The sequence below is a fragment of the Aricia agestis genome, chromosome 3 (genome assembly GCF_905147365.1).
Source record: "Aricia agestis chromosome 3, ilAriAges1.1, whole genome shotgun sequence".
NCBI lineage: Eukaryota > Metazoa > Arthropoda > Insecta > Lepidoptera > Lycaenidae > Aricia > Aricia agestis.
In genome coordinates, this window is record NC_056408.1 from 1,853,446 (window position 1) to 1,867,401 (window position 13,956).

Consider the following 13,956-nt stretch of genomic DNA (forward strand, 5'->3'; position numbering starts at 1 on the left):
GAGCTTATAATATTACCTCAGGTTATAGTATGGGTAACGGGAGCCCTCGAACAAATTTTTTTTTATTACTGTCAAGTAAATTTTTTGTGAGTAGTTTCATTTTGATAAGACGAACAACATTTTTATTTGCGAATCTCGAAAGTGGTAGCTAACAAAGATAGAAAGGATTTCATACTTTGATTTGATGGTCCTAAAATATGGATTGTTCTATTTGTAGGACAATATTACTCTTAAATTATATAACTATTAGGGTAGGGTTCCGTTTTAGGGTTCTGTAATCAACAAAACTTGGTTGACTACGGTATAACCAAATTATAAGGAAAAAAACTCTTATGCTGTAAAATGTTCTTCATCCACTCATGTCTTTTTATAAATCATTTCGATACAATATGTCCGATGCACTTCATTATACACTCTTTTTTCGAGTGGAAATTGTTCCCGTTGCCGAGGCAGCCGCCGTACAAGAACTCCTTGCAGCACAGACAGGAGGGATCGAAGTAGTATCGAGTCATGTGCTCGGAACAAGATCCTGAATCCGACTTCAGATTGCAGGTGTCGTCGATCACTGAAAATGCCACTTATTAGTAAACGAGATGACGCCCGCAACTCCGTTGCGCCAAAATTCCTTTATCGCGTGGGAACTAAATTTTTTCGGCATAAAAAGTATCCTATGTCCTTTTCCGGGACTTACAGTATCTCCATACCAAATTTCAGCAAAATCTTTCAGCGGTTTGGATTTGAAGATGTAACAAACAGATATACACTTTCACATTTATAATATTAGTAAGTATTTTTATAATATTAGTATGGATAATAGATATGGATTAATTTCAAAATAGTAGATTTTTAAACTAATTAATAAATTAGTTTAAAAATTTGTTATTTTCTAACAATAGCTAGTAAGAAGTAACGTAGTAAGATTTGTTCAATGCTAAACATGTAATAATTCGGTAAGAATCTCTGACTTAATCTATACTAATAATATTATAATTCTGCAGAGTTTGTTAGTTTGTTTGTTTGAACGCGCTAATCTCTGGAACTACTGGTCCGATTTGAAAAATTCTTTCAGTGTTAAATAGCCCATTGATCGAGGAAGGCTATAGGTTATATTTTATCATGCTAAGATTAATAAGAGCGAAGAAATCGCGGAAAATGTGGAAAAAACGGGGGAAATTATATGAAAGGGCTTATTTGAACGCGCTAATCTCAGGAACTACTCTTTCGATTTAAAAAATCTTACAGTGTTAGATAGCTCATTTATTGAGGAAGGTTATAGGCCATATTTTATCACGCTAAAACTAATAAAAGCGAAGAAATAGAGGAAAGTGAGGAAAAAACGGGGGAAAATTATTTGAAAGGGCTTATTTGAACGCGCTAATCTCAGGAACTACTGGTCCGATTTGAAAAATTATTTCAGTGTTAGGTAGCCTAATTATTGAGGAAGGCCATAGGCTATATTTTATTATTCTACAGCTAATAGGAGCGAAGACATAGAGGAAAATGTGGAAAAAACGGGGGAAATTATATGAAATTGCTTATTATCCTAAGATTCTTAAGAACTACTGGAGCAATTTTTATTGTTATTTGGCAAACATGAAGAATAGACCACGTTAAGGGACAAAGGCTATTTTTTGCGGAAAAATGTACGGTCGCGTGAAATTCCTAAATTACGCAAGCGAAGCCGCGCGGAACATCTTTATATAATAAAATCGTAGGAAAGTCAATGCTGTACATCGAATATTTTTGTACAATAAATAATACTTGGGACGTGATCTACTATACTAACGCGGACGAAGTCGCGGGCAACAGCTAGTATTATATAATAATAATAATAATAATACCTACGAAAAACAAAAACTAAGGAAAAGTAACTCCGTCAAAAAACATGCTCCACAATGCTTGTCAAAAAAGTGTACCTAAATAGGTACACATTTCAATACATTTGCAATATTTAGGTGACCTTGAGCGGTACTAGGCTGACGTTACATGACAGATCAAAAGGAACCAAATTTAAAACGGTAATAGTATGGGAGTTACGATTCCTTAGTTTTTTATTATTCGTAGAATAATACCTATGTAATATGTGGTATCTATTCTGTGGTAATATTATAATTTATAAATGCAACGTGTCCGTTTCTTTTTAATCTCTTCATGGATGAACCGCTCATATGAAATTTAGAATGAAGATTCTCGAAAGTCCGGGAGAGGACATGGGATGGTTTACAGTGTGTTACAAGTTACAACGTTCCAATAATTATTTCCTAATGCCATTATTTAATTCCTTACGAGTAGTCAAAACAACAAATATTTTTTTCAAAAGGGAGGGAGAGGGTCTAATGGATTTTATATGCAAGTTCCTAAGAATAGTTATTTATTATATTTAACTACTTATAGATTGTCCCGAACCTATACTGACATTTCTTTCACATTAATCTGCTATCAACATTTTAAAACTACGACCTCTGTGGCTCAGTGGTGAGCGCGTTGGTAGCTCAAGCCGGGGGTCGTGGGTTCGAATCCCGCCGACGGAACAAAAAGTTTTCAATGTTCCCGGGTCTGGATGTGTACCTATTAAATATGTGTATGATATAATAAAAATCTTAAATATATGTATGGTATAAAAGTATTAAATATATTTCCGTTGTCTGGTACCTGTAACACAAGTCCTTTAGGTACTTAGCACGGGGCCAGACTGACGTGGTGTGAAGAGTCCATAGATATTATTATATTATTATTATATTATTATATTACACTTATTAAGTAGTACTAATATTATGCAATACTATTGTTACAAACAATGTGCCATTTTCCCTCCTGTGAGATTTTGTAAAATGGCTGGACCTGCTTTTCAAACTGCCGTAATTTATAGAAGCCTACGTAGTGGAAGTCATCAAGCGTATTGTATGATAATTAAAAACCATACCAGTGACTCCAATGACCTTTGGAGGGTTTTCCGCCAAACATTCGACGCAATAGAACAAGCACAGAACAAAAATGAATTTGAAACTCATGGCTCAACAAGAAACACAAATGTATTCGAAAAAATGTTAACGCTTTATAATTATGTGTTATGAGTTATGAACTTATAATCATAGTTTATTGTAACTCGATAATCGATTGTCACCGTATAATGATGTTCATTTTATATGAAGACTTGAGTAGAACTGTAGGTTAAAAATGCCGTTTTTATGTCATTTTGTAGGCAAGGACAATTCTGCTGATTTTTAACCAATTCGGAAATTAAACAACATGATATTATTTATTGATTTAATTGAAGACATAAGTGGATAATGTGGGTAACAAATAATTTGAAAACTGTCGTTTTTGAACAAATGGAGGCCTTTAGGACCGGCAAATGATTTGAAAAAAAAATATGTAGATGTATAGCTAGTTATTGAAGGTAAGTTCAAGAGTTCGTTCAAATTATAAGGAAAAATTGGTATGCTGTATAAAATGTTAACTACTTCATCCACCCATATCTTCTTTTATAAATCATCTCTAATCTCTATACAATACACCTGGCGCAGTTCCACATACACTCGCTCGCCGTGTGGAACATGTTCCCGTTGCCGTAGCAGCCGCCATAAACGAACTGCTTGCAGCACATACAGGAGGGATCAAAGTAGTATCGAACCTTGTACGCCAAACATCTGTAACCTGTCAGCTTCGGTTTCAGCTTGCAGACGTCGTCGATCACTGAAAATGCCACATATTAGTAAATATTTAAAAAAATAACAGATTTATAAACTTATTAAAAGTTTAAAAAATTGATATTTAAGGTTTGTTCAATGCTAGGCATGTCTGTCTCAGGCGCGGTCAGGACATGACCCCCCCCACCCCCCCAAAATCAAAGGTCAAATTGAAAAATCTCAAAATCTTGCCAAACAAGGTAATTTCTATAGCTATCCCCTAACCACCACTGCGTCTGAACTCCGACCTTAGACAGTGTAAAAATCTCTGACTTAAGGCCCTGTATTCCCAGAAACGGACGATTTTCAAGATTTAAAAGTGACTTTAGACATAAAAATATAGTAATTTAAATTCTAAAAAAAAATAGATGACGTGTTAGTTAAGGATCTAACTATAATTATTATGCAACACTATTGTTACAACGTGCCATTTTCCCTCCTGTGCGATTTTGTAAAATGGCTGGACCTGCTTTTCAAAATGCCTTCTGTAATTTATAGAAAATTAAAAACCATACCAGTGACTCCAACGGCAGAATCCTTCAAAAAGTTATCCGCCAAACATTCGACGCAATACAACAAACACAGAAGAAAAGTGAATTTGAAACTCATGGCTCAACAAGAAACACAAATGTATTCGAAAAAATGTTAACGCTTTATAATTATTATGTGCTATGAGTGACAAAGTTTTATAATTGGAATTAATTAAACTTATAATAATTATTAATTATTGTCAATCTATAACCGATTATCACGGTATAATGACTTTCACATATTAGAGTTGTATAAAATTCGTTCCAGGGATGCATAATATGCGTGTGGGCTTAGCTTTGTAAAATTCCTTACTTCATTACCATAACAAAGATAACGTATCAAGAAAACCTCTATTTGTAACTTAATCTATTACGTGCGAAAACAATTTTGTAACTCAATTTAAAGAACACAGCACATCAAGGACTTAATCAAACCGAGCATATACGGCCTAACTCAAACAGAACTTGGGCAAAACAAAGCAAATTCTTAACTTTGTACATCTACAAATTAACGACGAGGAAATACTAACGAAGTCGCGAACTCCGTCACACGCGGAGCCGGTGACATTCGCCCGATCTTAACTTGGAATTCCTATTGTAAGTTTTTCTTGCGTAACAGGAACCCCACACAGGCGGGGCACCGCGCGTTTTTAGGGCTATATATGCACTAACAATTTATGTACGTCCGCGCAAACGAGCGGTTTGGCCGCTACGCCACGAGATCATAAGCAATTGTGTAAGGATCAATTCAGACCGCAACGCAACGAAGCGAGGCGAGGCGCGGCGCGGCATTTTGTATGGATTTGACAGATTCTAACGGTCAATTCAGACCGCAACGTGACGCGTAGATGCATTTCTAAATTTGGCAGTTTTTCATGACGTCTCACGCGATTGAAATCTGTGTAATCCATACAAATTTAGAAATGCATCCACGGGTCGCGTTGCGGTCTGAATCAACCCTAACGATATTTTTAAAGTAACGATTATTCCTGTGATCTCGCGGTGTAGCCGCACATTCGAGCGGACGCATTTCAATCCATCCTTAAAGCTAACTATGGGTTAAATGTGCTCTCTTTCAAAAGTACGAAATACGAGTGATATAATATCTGTTCCAACTTTATCGTAATATATTTGTGCTAACCTCAGAACATAAGCAGGAAGAGCCATAAGATGTGACATTGTATTGCAATTGTGTCTAGTCGTATGGACTACAATTAATTGGACGCTGGACTTAACAATTACTGATGTAATATTATATTATACTCATATAATTATTTAATGAAATTCACCATCTCGCGCGACCCGAATGCGTTTCTAAAGGCGACGCGACGCCTTGATAATTTGGCTGTAGCGATATCGATTTTTCTCAGCAATGACTAAAACTAAGAAATTAAAGTTCATTGTCAGTATTCATCATGTCTTTGTCTTTCAATTACCCATAGCATAACACGATTGCTCAACTTTTATAACACAGAATAATCAATCAAAAATACCTCTGTAAAAAAAGGGATTCCTGTTTTGCCAATAGATGAGAGTGAGTTAAGCTTCCAAAATTTGTACATAAATTGGTTCAAGCATACACTTCAATTTTCCCATAGCCTATATGAAATGTATTTATGGTTTTTAAATTACGCGACAAAAACCATTTTGTCGCTTACGCGCTTTCCATTTTTTGCTGTTCCATTGCTTGTTTTCAATGAGAGGCCGGGCCGGCCTCTCATAGAAAACAAGCAATCTAAAACCAATATGCAATATCCACCTTATCTACTTGATTGTTTCTACAGCGCCCCGATTTCAGGCGAACAGCTAGACGTCAAAATGTCCGTACGAGAGCGCGGCGAGACATGTCGTTTTTCAGGATTTTCCGGCGAAAGTATGAAGGGTCCTTAGACGTTTTTCTTGCGTTAAAACTCAATTTACATAGGTACTTGCTATGAAATTCAGAATACGTGCATACATTTGCAACGTTAATTCCCTGGCAGAAAAGTTTGAGCGGGACTTCCGAAAATGTATGCGTGTGACTTATGTTTTGTAGTACATGAGTCCTGTTTTAAGTGGTATATTATGTTTCTCAGTTAGAAGCAAAATAATAATATTATAATATTTTAAGCTTAACGGGCTGAGTAAGAAAAGGGCTGAGTAAGGACCACTTTTATACACCCTAAAGTATTATTATTTATTTTTTACACCCTGCATATTATAATCTGTCAAAAAATGAGTAGAATTACAGTAAAAACGAAATAACAGGTGCTAGGCTTGATGTAACCCGACCAAATTAGTAAAGACTATGAGAATAATTACTCTAAAAGTACAAAAATAATAATAATGTAACAATAGCATTATGTACATTATGTACGTTTCAAATGATTCCAAATCACTTGTTTGTGGAATGCACTGGAGCACAATGGGAAGAATAATAAAACAATTTCGCGTCTGTCAATACGTAAATCCCGGTGCAAATACCCTGGAAGTAACTGCACTATGCTCAGACTCGAAGAAAAATCCTCAATCCCTCTGCCATGAGCAAAGCGGTTTACAGCTGTTAGTGCTAAATAACTGATGAAGGCTTTGCTACTGAAGAAGGTTTTATAGTGATACTTAAACTCGGTTTCCATTTGTGATGCTTGAAACCTGTTTTTTTTAGGATATTTAAACATTAACGGTCTTACCACAAAAAAACTAAACATTTGTTGAACAGTTGCTTTGAGACCATTTTGTACTGATTTTTTCTTTACTTAATCAACTGTTAACAGGTGTTTAAATCTTTTGTAGTAAGACCGCTAGACTCTAGGGGTAAAAGTAACGTTGGTGTATTTTTCTGATAGATTGAAATATGCCTAAAGAAATGTTGACGCTGCCAATTATTTTTTTTATGAAATAAGGGGGCAGACGAGCAAACGGGTCACCTGATGGAAATCAACTTCCGTCGCCCATGGACACTCGCAGCATCAGAAGAGCTGCAGGTGCGTTGCCGGCATTTTAAGAGGGAATAGGGTAATAGGGGAGGCTAGGGATGGGACGGGAAGGGAATAGGGGAGGGTAGGGAAGGGAAAAGGGTAGGGGATTGGGCCTCCGGTAAACTCACTCACTCGGCGAAACACAGCGCAAGCGCTATTTCACGCTGGTTTTCTGTGAGAACGTGGTATTTCTCCGGTCGAGCCGGCCCATTCGTGCCGAAGTATGGCCCTCCCACGTATGAATCGCTTTTACACATGGATAAACTTATCCTTAAGCTAATCAGAGTGTTATGTTTTATAAAGAGGTAAGTAATAAATAAACTTAATTTAAGGAATAAAGATTTATCAACATATTTCTGTTTATTAACAAAACATTTTGTAATATCAATTATTGTCTTAACAATCTCAATATTCATCACACCAACTAGTTAAAATTTAAAGTGTTTAAGGTTTCATCAAACTATCTCACTTTGCTACCAAAATTGCATCGCGCAGACACGTCAGGCTCAAAGGGTTAATAATTGGAGTTTATATTGCATTGACCCAGAGTTAACCCAGAATAAAATTCTTAGCTAAGCGCAAGCTGCGGGGCCGCGCGAACTATGCGGCGGAAGAACCTCCACACAGAGCAAGCTATCATAGAGACCACTAATTAGATGAAATAATAGCCTAATATATATAATGTATATTTTACTTGTACGTGATAATGTTACAGTGAACATTATGGCCGGCTTACATTATTCTAAGCCAGTTATCCAATCCAGCACTGGATAACTACTAGCGCTGGAGTTAGCTAAAATATACTATATTGCATTCCAACGCCCGTTTACATTAATCCAGTAATAATACAACACTTCATTTAAGTACTGGATTGGAGTAATATAAACCCGCTACTAGTAATAACATACAGCCATTTTCTTGAAATTTAAACCTAGAGACAAATTTTACGTTCATGCGATGAAATAAAATATTATTTTTCTAATTTAATCCAGCGTCTTCCTGGTAGAAAAAAGGAATTACCCGGATTTTAAACCGTTGTTAATTTTTACCAGTTCAACGATAAGTATTTAAAGCAAATTTATTTTCTACTTATAGGATAGTTCTTAGTTTATAATATTTTGAGGAGACACAATAAAAAAAAAGTTCTAATATTATGATGTTTATTTTTTCCTATTTAAAAAGACAATGTGAAATTTACAACTGCAAAAATTAACATCTCGAATTTTATTAATAAATAAACAAAAAGTGACAAATGCACACTTTATTATATTTTAACTTTTTAGAATGACAAAGTGTTAGATCTTAAAATAAGTATACATGTTAGCGCCATCTACATTTCGCATATTATGTCTTATACATTTTACTAATTTAGAGTCGTTAATTCCCGATCTTTATATAAAAAAATTTTCGACCCTGGTATCCATATGGGTATGAAAACGGCATTTTTTTTGAGTTCCCAGTATTGTTCTCATAGAAAAAGTAGTTCATTTTGACGGGCTCATTTTATGGTTTCAAGGATAACGCTGTTCACACTAATACACTGTATAGAGTAGGTACTATACGTTTTTTCACCTGTCAGTACAAAAAAATAAACGAAATAATCAAATAATTAACTCACGTTACTTGCGCGAAATGGCATCATGGAATGCATAGTTGGGTCATACTTACCCTTTTGTATGTTTGACCACGTTTATCATCCAGTCCAAACGCACACTGTGTAAGCTGACATAAGAAACAAGGGGGCAGGGCTCTAACTGCAGCTACTGAGAAGCGTGGCAATGTTACACTATTATTTTCTTAAATACATGCATTTAAAAACATCACAGGTCATTATGAACCAACCTGGCAGTCGCCGGGTTAAAATAACTACTAGCTCTTGTTTGACCGAGCATTGCTCGGTATCCGATGAAAATGACATTTTCTAGAAATGATTCCTAGCTAGATTGATTTATCGCCCCCGAAACCCCCTATATACTAAATTTCATGAAAATTGTTGGAGCCGATTCCGAGATTCCAATTATATATATATATATATATATATCTATATATATATATGTGTGTATCACGCAGTTGGGAGTAATATTCTTATGCGAAGGAAAAACAGTAGATCCAAATAAAAGATGCAATTAAAATGAGTTGAAGTTAATTATTGTTCTCTAAAGTCAACTATCTCTTCGGACACACACAGAAAATACATACAACTTAATTCGAGATTCTGGTAAGTGCTAATAAGCAATAAATGAAACTTATTATCTCTAAATAGTATAAAACAAAGTCGCTTTCCGCTGTCTGTATGTATGTGTGTGTGTATGTATGCTTAGATCTTTAAAACTACTCAACGGATTTTGATGCGGTTTTTTTTAATAGATTGAGTGTTTCAAGAGGAAGGTTTATATGTATAACATATGCATAATATGGTAGAGAAACACTAATAATTTTAGAGGTTTCTAATGTAATGTCGTAAATAAATTCATTTTTTTGCGTTTATATTGCAAACGCTGGCTAAACCCTACGAGATAGATCAAAATAATGTACTACAGTATTGTACACCTTAATAAGGTAAACAAAAAAGTCCGCGATGGTATATGTCTATTTCTTAGGTATAACTCACAATAGCCATTTTTGTTCTTTACTTTTTACGAAAAATAATGGCTTATTTACGAAGCGATTTTAACAATTTACAACATTAACCCTTATCCAAATAAATATGTTTGGAAGCTAAGACATTAAATGTAGATTATAATTGTCTTTTACACTATACAATTTCGATCAATACTTTAGAAGTTTTCAAACGTATAAACTTACGCGGAATCAAAAAATATGTCGCGCGGCGGCGGCCGAGGGACATAGCGGTTACGGCGGAACCGGCGCGGCCGGGGGCTCTCATAAGCTTCGGGCTTATGTTATTGTAGTAGATAGTGTATTTCGTCATATTGTGGTTGTGCAGACGGTAACGCAGAGGAGCAACCACAGCGCTTTCTTTCAGATATTCATTGTTTCTGGTTCTTTGGTTTCTGAATTGTCGATAAAAATATATTTGACTTGGTTAGAAAAACGGACTTTTGTTTTTGCTTTGCGATTGGGTTATTTGTTGCTTTATGGGTATTACTATACGATCATGCCTGGAAGACGTCGTCGTTCGAACATAGGTCGTAGTACAGTGAATGCCAAAAGAGCACGTTCAGCAAGAGATGAAGAATCGTCAACGGAACGTGAGACTCGCCTCAGCCAGAATAGTGATAGAAATCGGATACAGAGTGAAAGAGAATCGTCTGTAGAGCGTGAGGCTCGCCTCAGTCGAAAAATGATAGAATTCGGATACAGAGAGAAAGAGAATCGTCTGTAGAGCATGAGGCTCGCCTCAGTCGGAAAAATGATAGAATTCGGATACAGAGAGAAAGAGAATCGTCTGTAGAGCGTGAGGCTCGCCTCAGCCAGAATAGTGATAGAAATCGAATACAGAGAGAAAGAGAATCGTCTGTAGAGCGTGAGGCTGGCCTCAGCCAGAATAGTGAGAGAAATCGAATACAGAGAGAAAGAGAATCATCTGTAGAGCGTGAGGCTCGCCTCAGCCAGGATAGAGATAGGCATCAAATACAGAGAGCAAGAAAATCATCCGCACAGACACATAGCAACACCGAACAAAACGAACAACCAAACAGCCACAGACCCGAGAGGGTAACTAATTCATGGGTAAATAAAGAAAATTCTGCCAATTTTTGCGAAACTTTTATAGTTTACGCAGCACAATAGGAAAAATCACCCGATTTTGAAACATTCTTCATTGGTGCTCCGCTTCTATTGGTCTTAGCGTGATAATATAATATTATAGGCTACATCCTACTAATATTATAAAGGCGAAAGTTTGTTTGGATGTATGGATGTGTGGATGTATGGATGTTTGTTACTCTTTCACGCAAAAACTACTGAACGGATTTTAATGAAACTTTACAATAATATAGCTTATACATCAGAATAACACATAGGCTACAATTTTAACCGACTTTCAAAATGGGGGAGGTGTTATATTCGTTTTCTTATATTCAACGATTACTCCGCCGTATGTTACCCGATTTTTATATTCACAAAAGTGGTGATCTGATGAAGGATCCATAAGTAATCGAGGGAACTCCTCAAAACTTATAGGGAAACGTGTGGTGACTTCGGTTTCGTGAGAAGTATTCTAAGCATATGCTACCAACAAGTAAGATTTTGCACCGAGATATACCTGGTATACCGTGGTTCGGAAGGTGCTGAGAGAACTCCTGATACAAGTTTGGGAGTTTCGGCGTTGTTTTAAGAACAGGAACCATATGCTACTATGCAAATTACATTCATCATCATCATCATCATCATCACTACCATATTATACCATTTCATAGTCTTTTAGATCGAGACTCGAGTTTGTCAAGCGATAATTTAAAAAAAATCTTTATTTTATTTCTAAAAATAGATTGACGACCTCTGTGGCTCAGTGGTGAGCGCGTTGGTAGCTCAAGCCGGAGGTTGCGGGTTCAAATCCCGCCGACGGAACAAAAAGTTTTCAAAGTTCCTGGGTCATGGATGTGTATTAAATATGTGTATCATATAATAAAAATCTTAAATATATGTATAGTATAAAAGTATTAAATATATTTCCGTTGTCTGGTACCTGTAACACAAGTCCATCAGGTACTTACCACGGGGCCAGACTGACGTGGTGTGAAGCGTCCATAGATAAAAAAAATCTATACCTACCTAATATAATAACATTGAAGAGTATGTTTGCTTGAACGCGTCAATCTCAGGAACTACAGGTCCGATTTAAAAACTTATCGCAGTGTTAGATTGATCATTTATCGAGTAAGACTATAGGCTATATTATATAATATATTATCACGCTAAGACTAATACGACCGAAGAAACTCAGGAAAATGCGGGAAAAACCGGGAAAATATTTTTTATGGGAAAATGTACGGTTTCTGTAAAATTCCTAATTTACGCGGGCGAAGCCGTGCGGGACATCTAGTATATTATATTTTTCTAATATTACTTTATTGCTTAGTTTTCTAACACTGAATAATTATTTAGTTCAAAATACTCTAGCAGTCTCTGTAAGCGAGTACTCTGTAACGCCAACAGGGAACAAACTATGGACGATGTTTGTTCATTAGAGGTTTAATTTGATTTTTCTAGCGCGTCCTAATTGCACTGCTTTATATCTCCCATTTGTGGAGACAATTAGTCGCTGTGTCCGTCGCACGTTGTTTTGTATATGTAAATTATTTGCATTTACATTCAAAACGATTCCTCGCGGAATAGCATTTGAAAAATCCGAATGCTATTCGAACGATAAAACATTTTTAGAGTTTTTGTGATATCGTTTTGTCGGCCCGTGAAATTTAAAATTGTGAATCAAAATTGAATAGATTAAGACACTTTTTGGTCTATTCTTACACATTTTGGACCCGTCGCAAAGTTGATTGTATATTTTATTTTCTTTGGATTTCTAAAAAAATGAAACTACTTTACATTTAGAATAAAAATGAATAAATATTATAATATTTATTTATTTTAATAACAACTGGATAAAGAACCTAACTACCAGGAACACATAAGTCATAAAGAGGTTAAATTGGAAGTTAAATATTTTTACTTGGCCATAGATGTCGCTTTTAACAAGTTCTTAAGGGCCCCCGAGACGATCAGACGGTTTGATTTAAACCTTACGTGTTTGATGAAACCGTTTGATGTCGGTTTGAACGGTTGTCAATCCGTTCAAAAAAAAAAATAAAAAAAAAAAAATCCTGTACACTAAGCCGAGTTTGTTCAAACGCATCGGAACACGATCAAACGGCGCGTCATATACAACAAAAATATGAAATTCCATCAAACGAGCTTTAAACACGTAAATGTTTGACAAACCGTTCAAACCAGCTTTGTAAACGATCAAAATGGTTTGAGTCAAACCAAAATTTACGTGTTACAAACAAACCGTTTGACCGTCTCGGGGGCCCTTTATACTTAAAATTAATGCCAAAAAAGTAGGGTAGTTACAAAAATAGAAAAGCGACATCTATGATCGAGTAGGGTGAATCTCTTCTTGAATAATTTCTTCATAACTTTTGCTTGCCTGGTATCACTTTGCATCGTTTATCCTTAAACCTAATTGGATAAATAATAATATTAAACGGTTTTTTGTCCTTGTCTCACGAGACAAGGACAAAAAACCTGAGAAAGGTTGAGCAACAGTGAGGCGTAGCAATTTTTCAGGTAGAAATATTAACACACAAAAGAGGACCTTAAAATTTTATTTATATCAATATTTACAATTTACAATATCAAAAACAATCAATCTCTACCTATATCAAATAAACAATGAAGTTCCACATCGTGACAATATTATTATAAATTTATTACAATCTTAGGGACATACTTAATTGTTTTAATTGGATAAAATAGAAATCATTTATCAACGTTCGACTAACAATTTGTAAGTGCTTTAGTTACACAAACGATTAACAAGTAATATAATTAAGTACTTAGCAATATTAGCAACACGTAATAAATTATAATTCAATTTTTGATTCGTACCATCAGGAAATTGATTTATAGAGAAATAGTGGACATACATTATTTGGTCAGGTTATGGTCAATGACGTCTCAAGTCATTGTTAGTCGTGATATTTTGTCGGCTAAGGACCTGTTTCACCACTTCCTGATAAGTGACGAATAGGCCATCTACCAATCAACTTGACAGATCAAGTATGGAGAATCTATCCAAAAATTTGTGCAGAATAG

The 13,956-nt window shown here is 35.5% G+C and overlaps 1 protein-coding gene across 1 annotated transcript; it reads right to left on the reverse strand.

Annotated features, from left to right (window-relative positions):
* Window positions 1-3,487: 3,487 nt before the first annotated feature.
* LOC121725291 (kappaPI-actitoxin-Avd3d-like) lies at window positions 3,488-4,342 on the reverse strand. Its single transcript, XM_042112182.1, has 2 exons — window positions 4,205-4,342; window positions 3,488-3,696 (listed from the first exon to the last, which is right to left on the reverse strand). The coding sequence occupies exons 1-2, from the start codon at window positions 4,296-4,298 to the stop codon at window positions 3,506-3,508; spliced, it is 285 nt and encodes a 94-aa protein (XP_041968116.1). The 5' UTR covers window positions 4,299-4,342; the 3' UTR covers window positions 3,488-3,505.
* Between the last annotated feature and the right edge of the window lie 9,614 nt (window positions 4,343-13,956).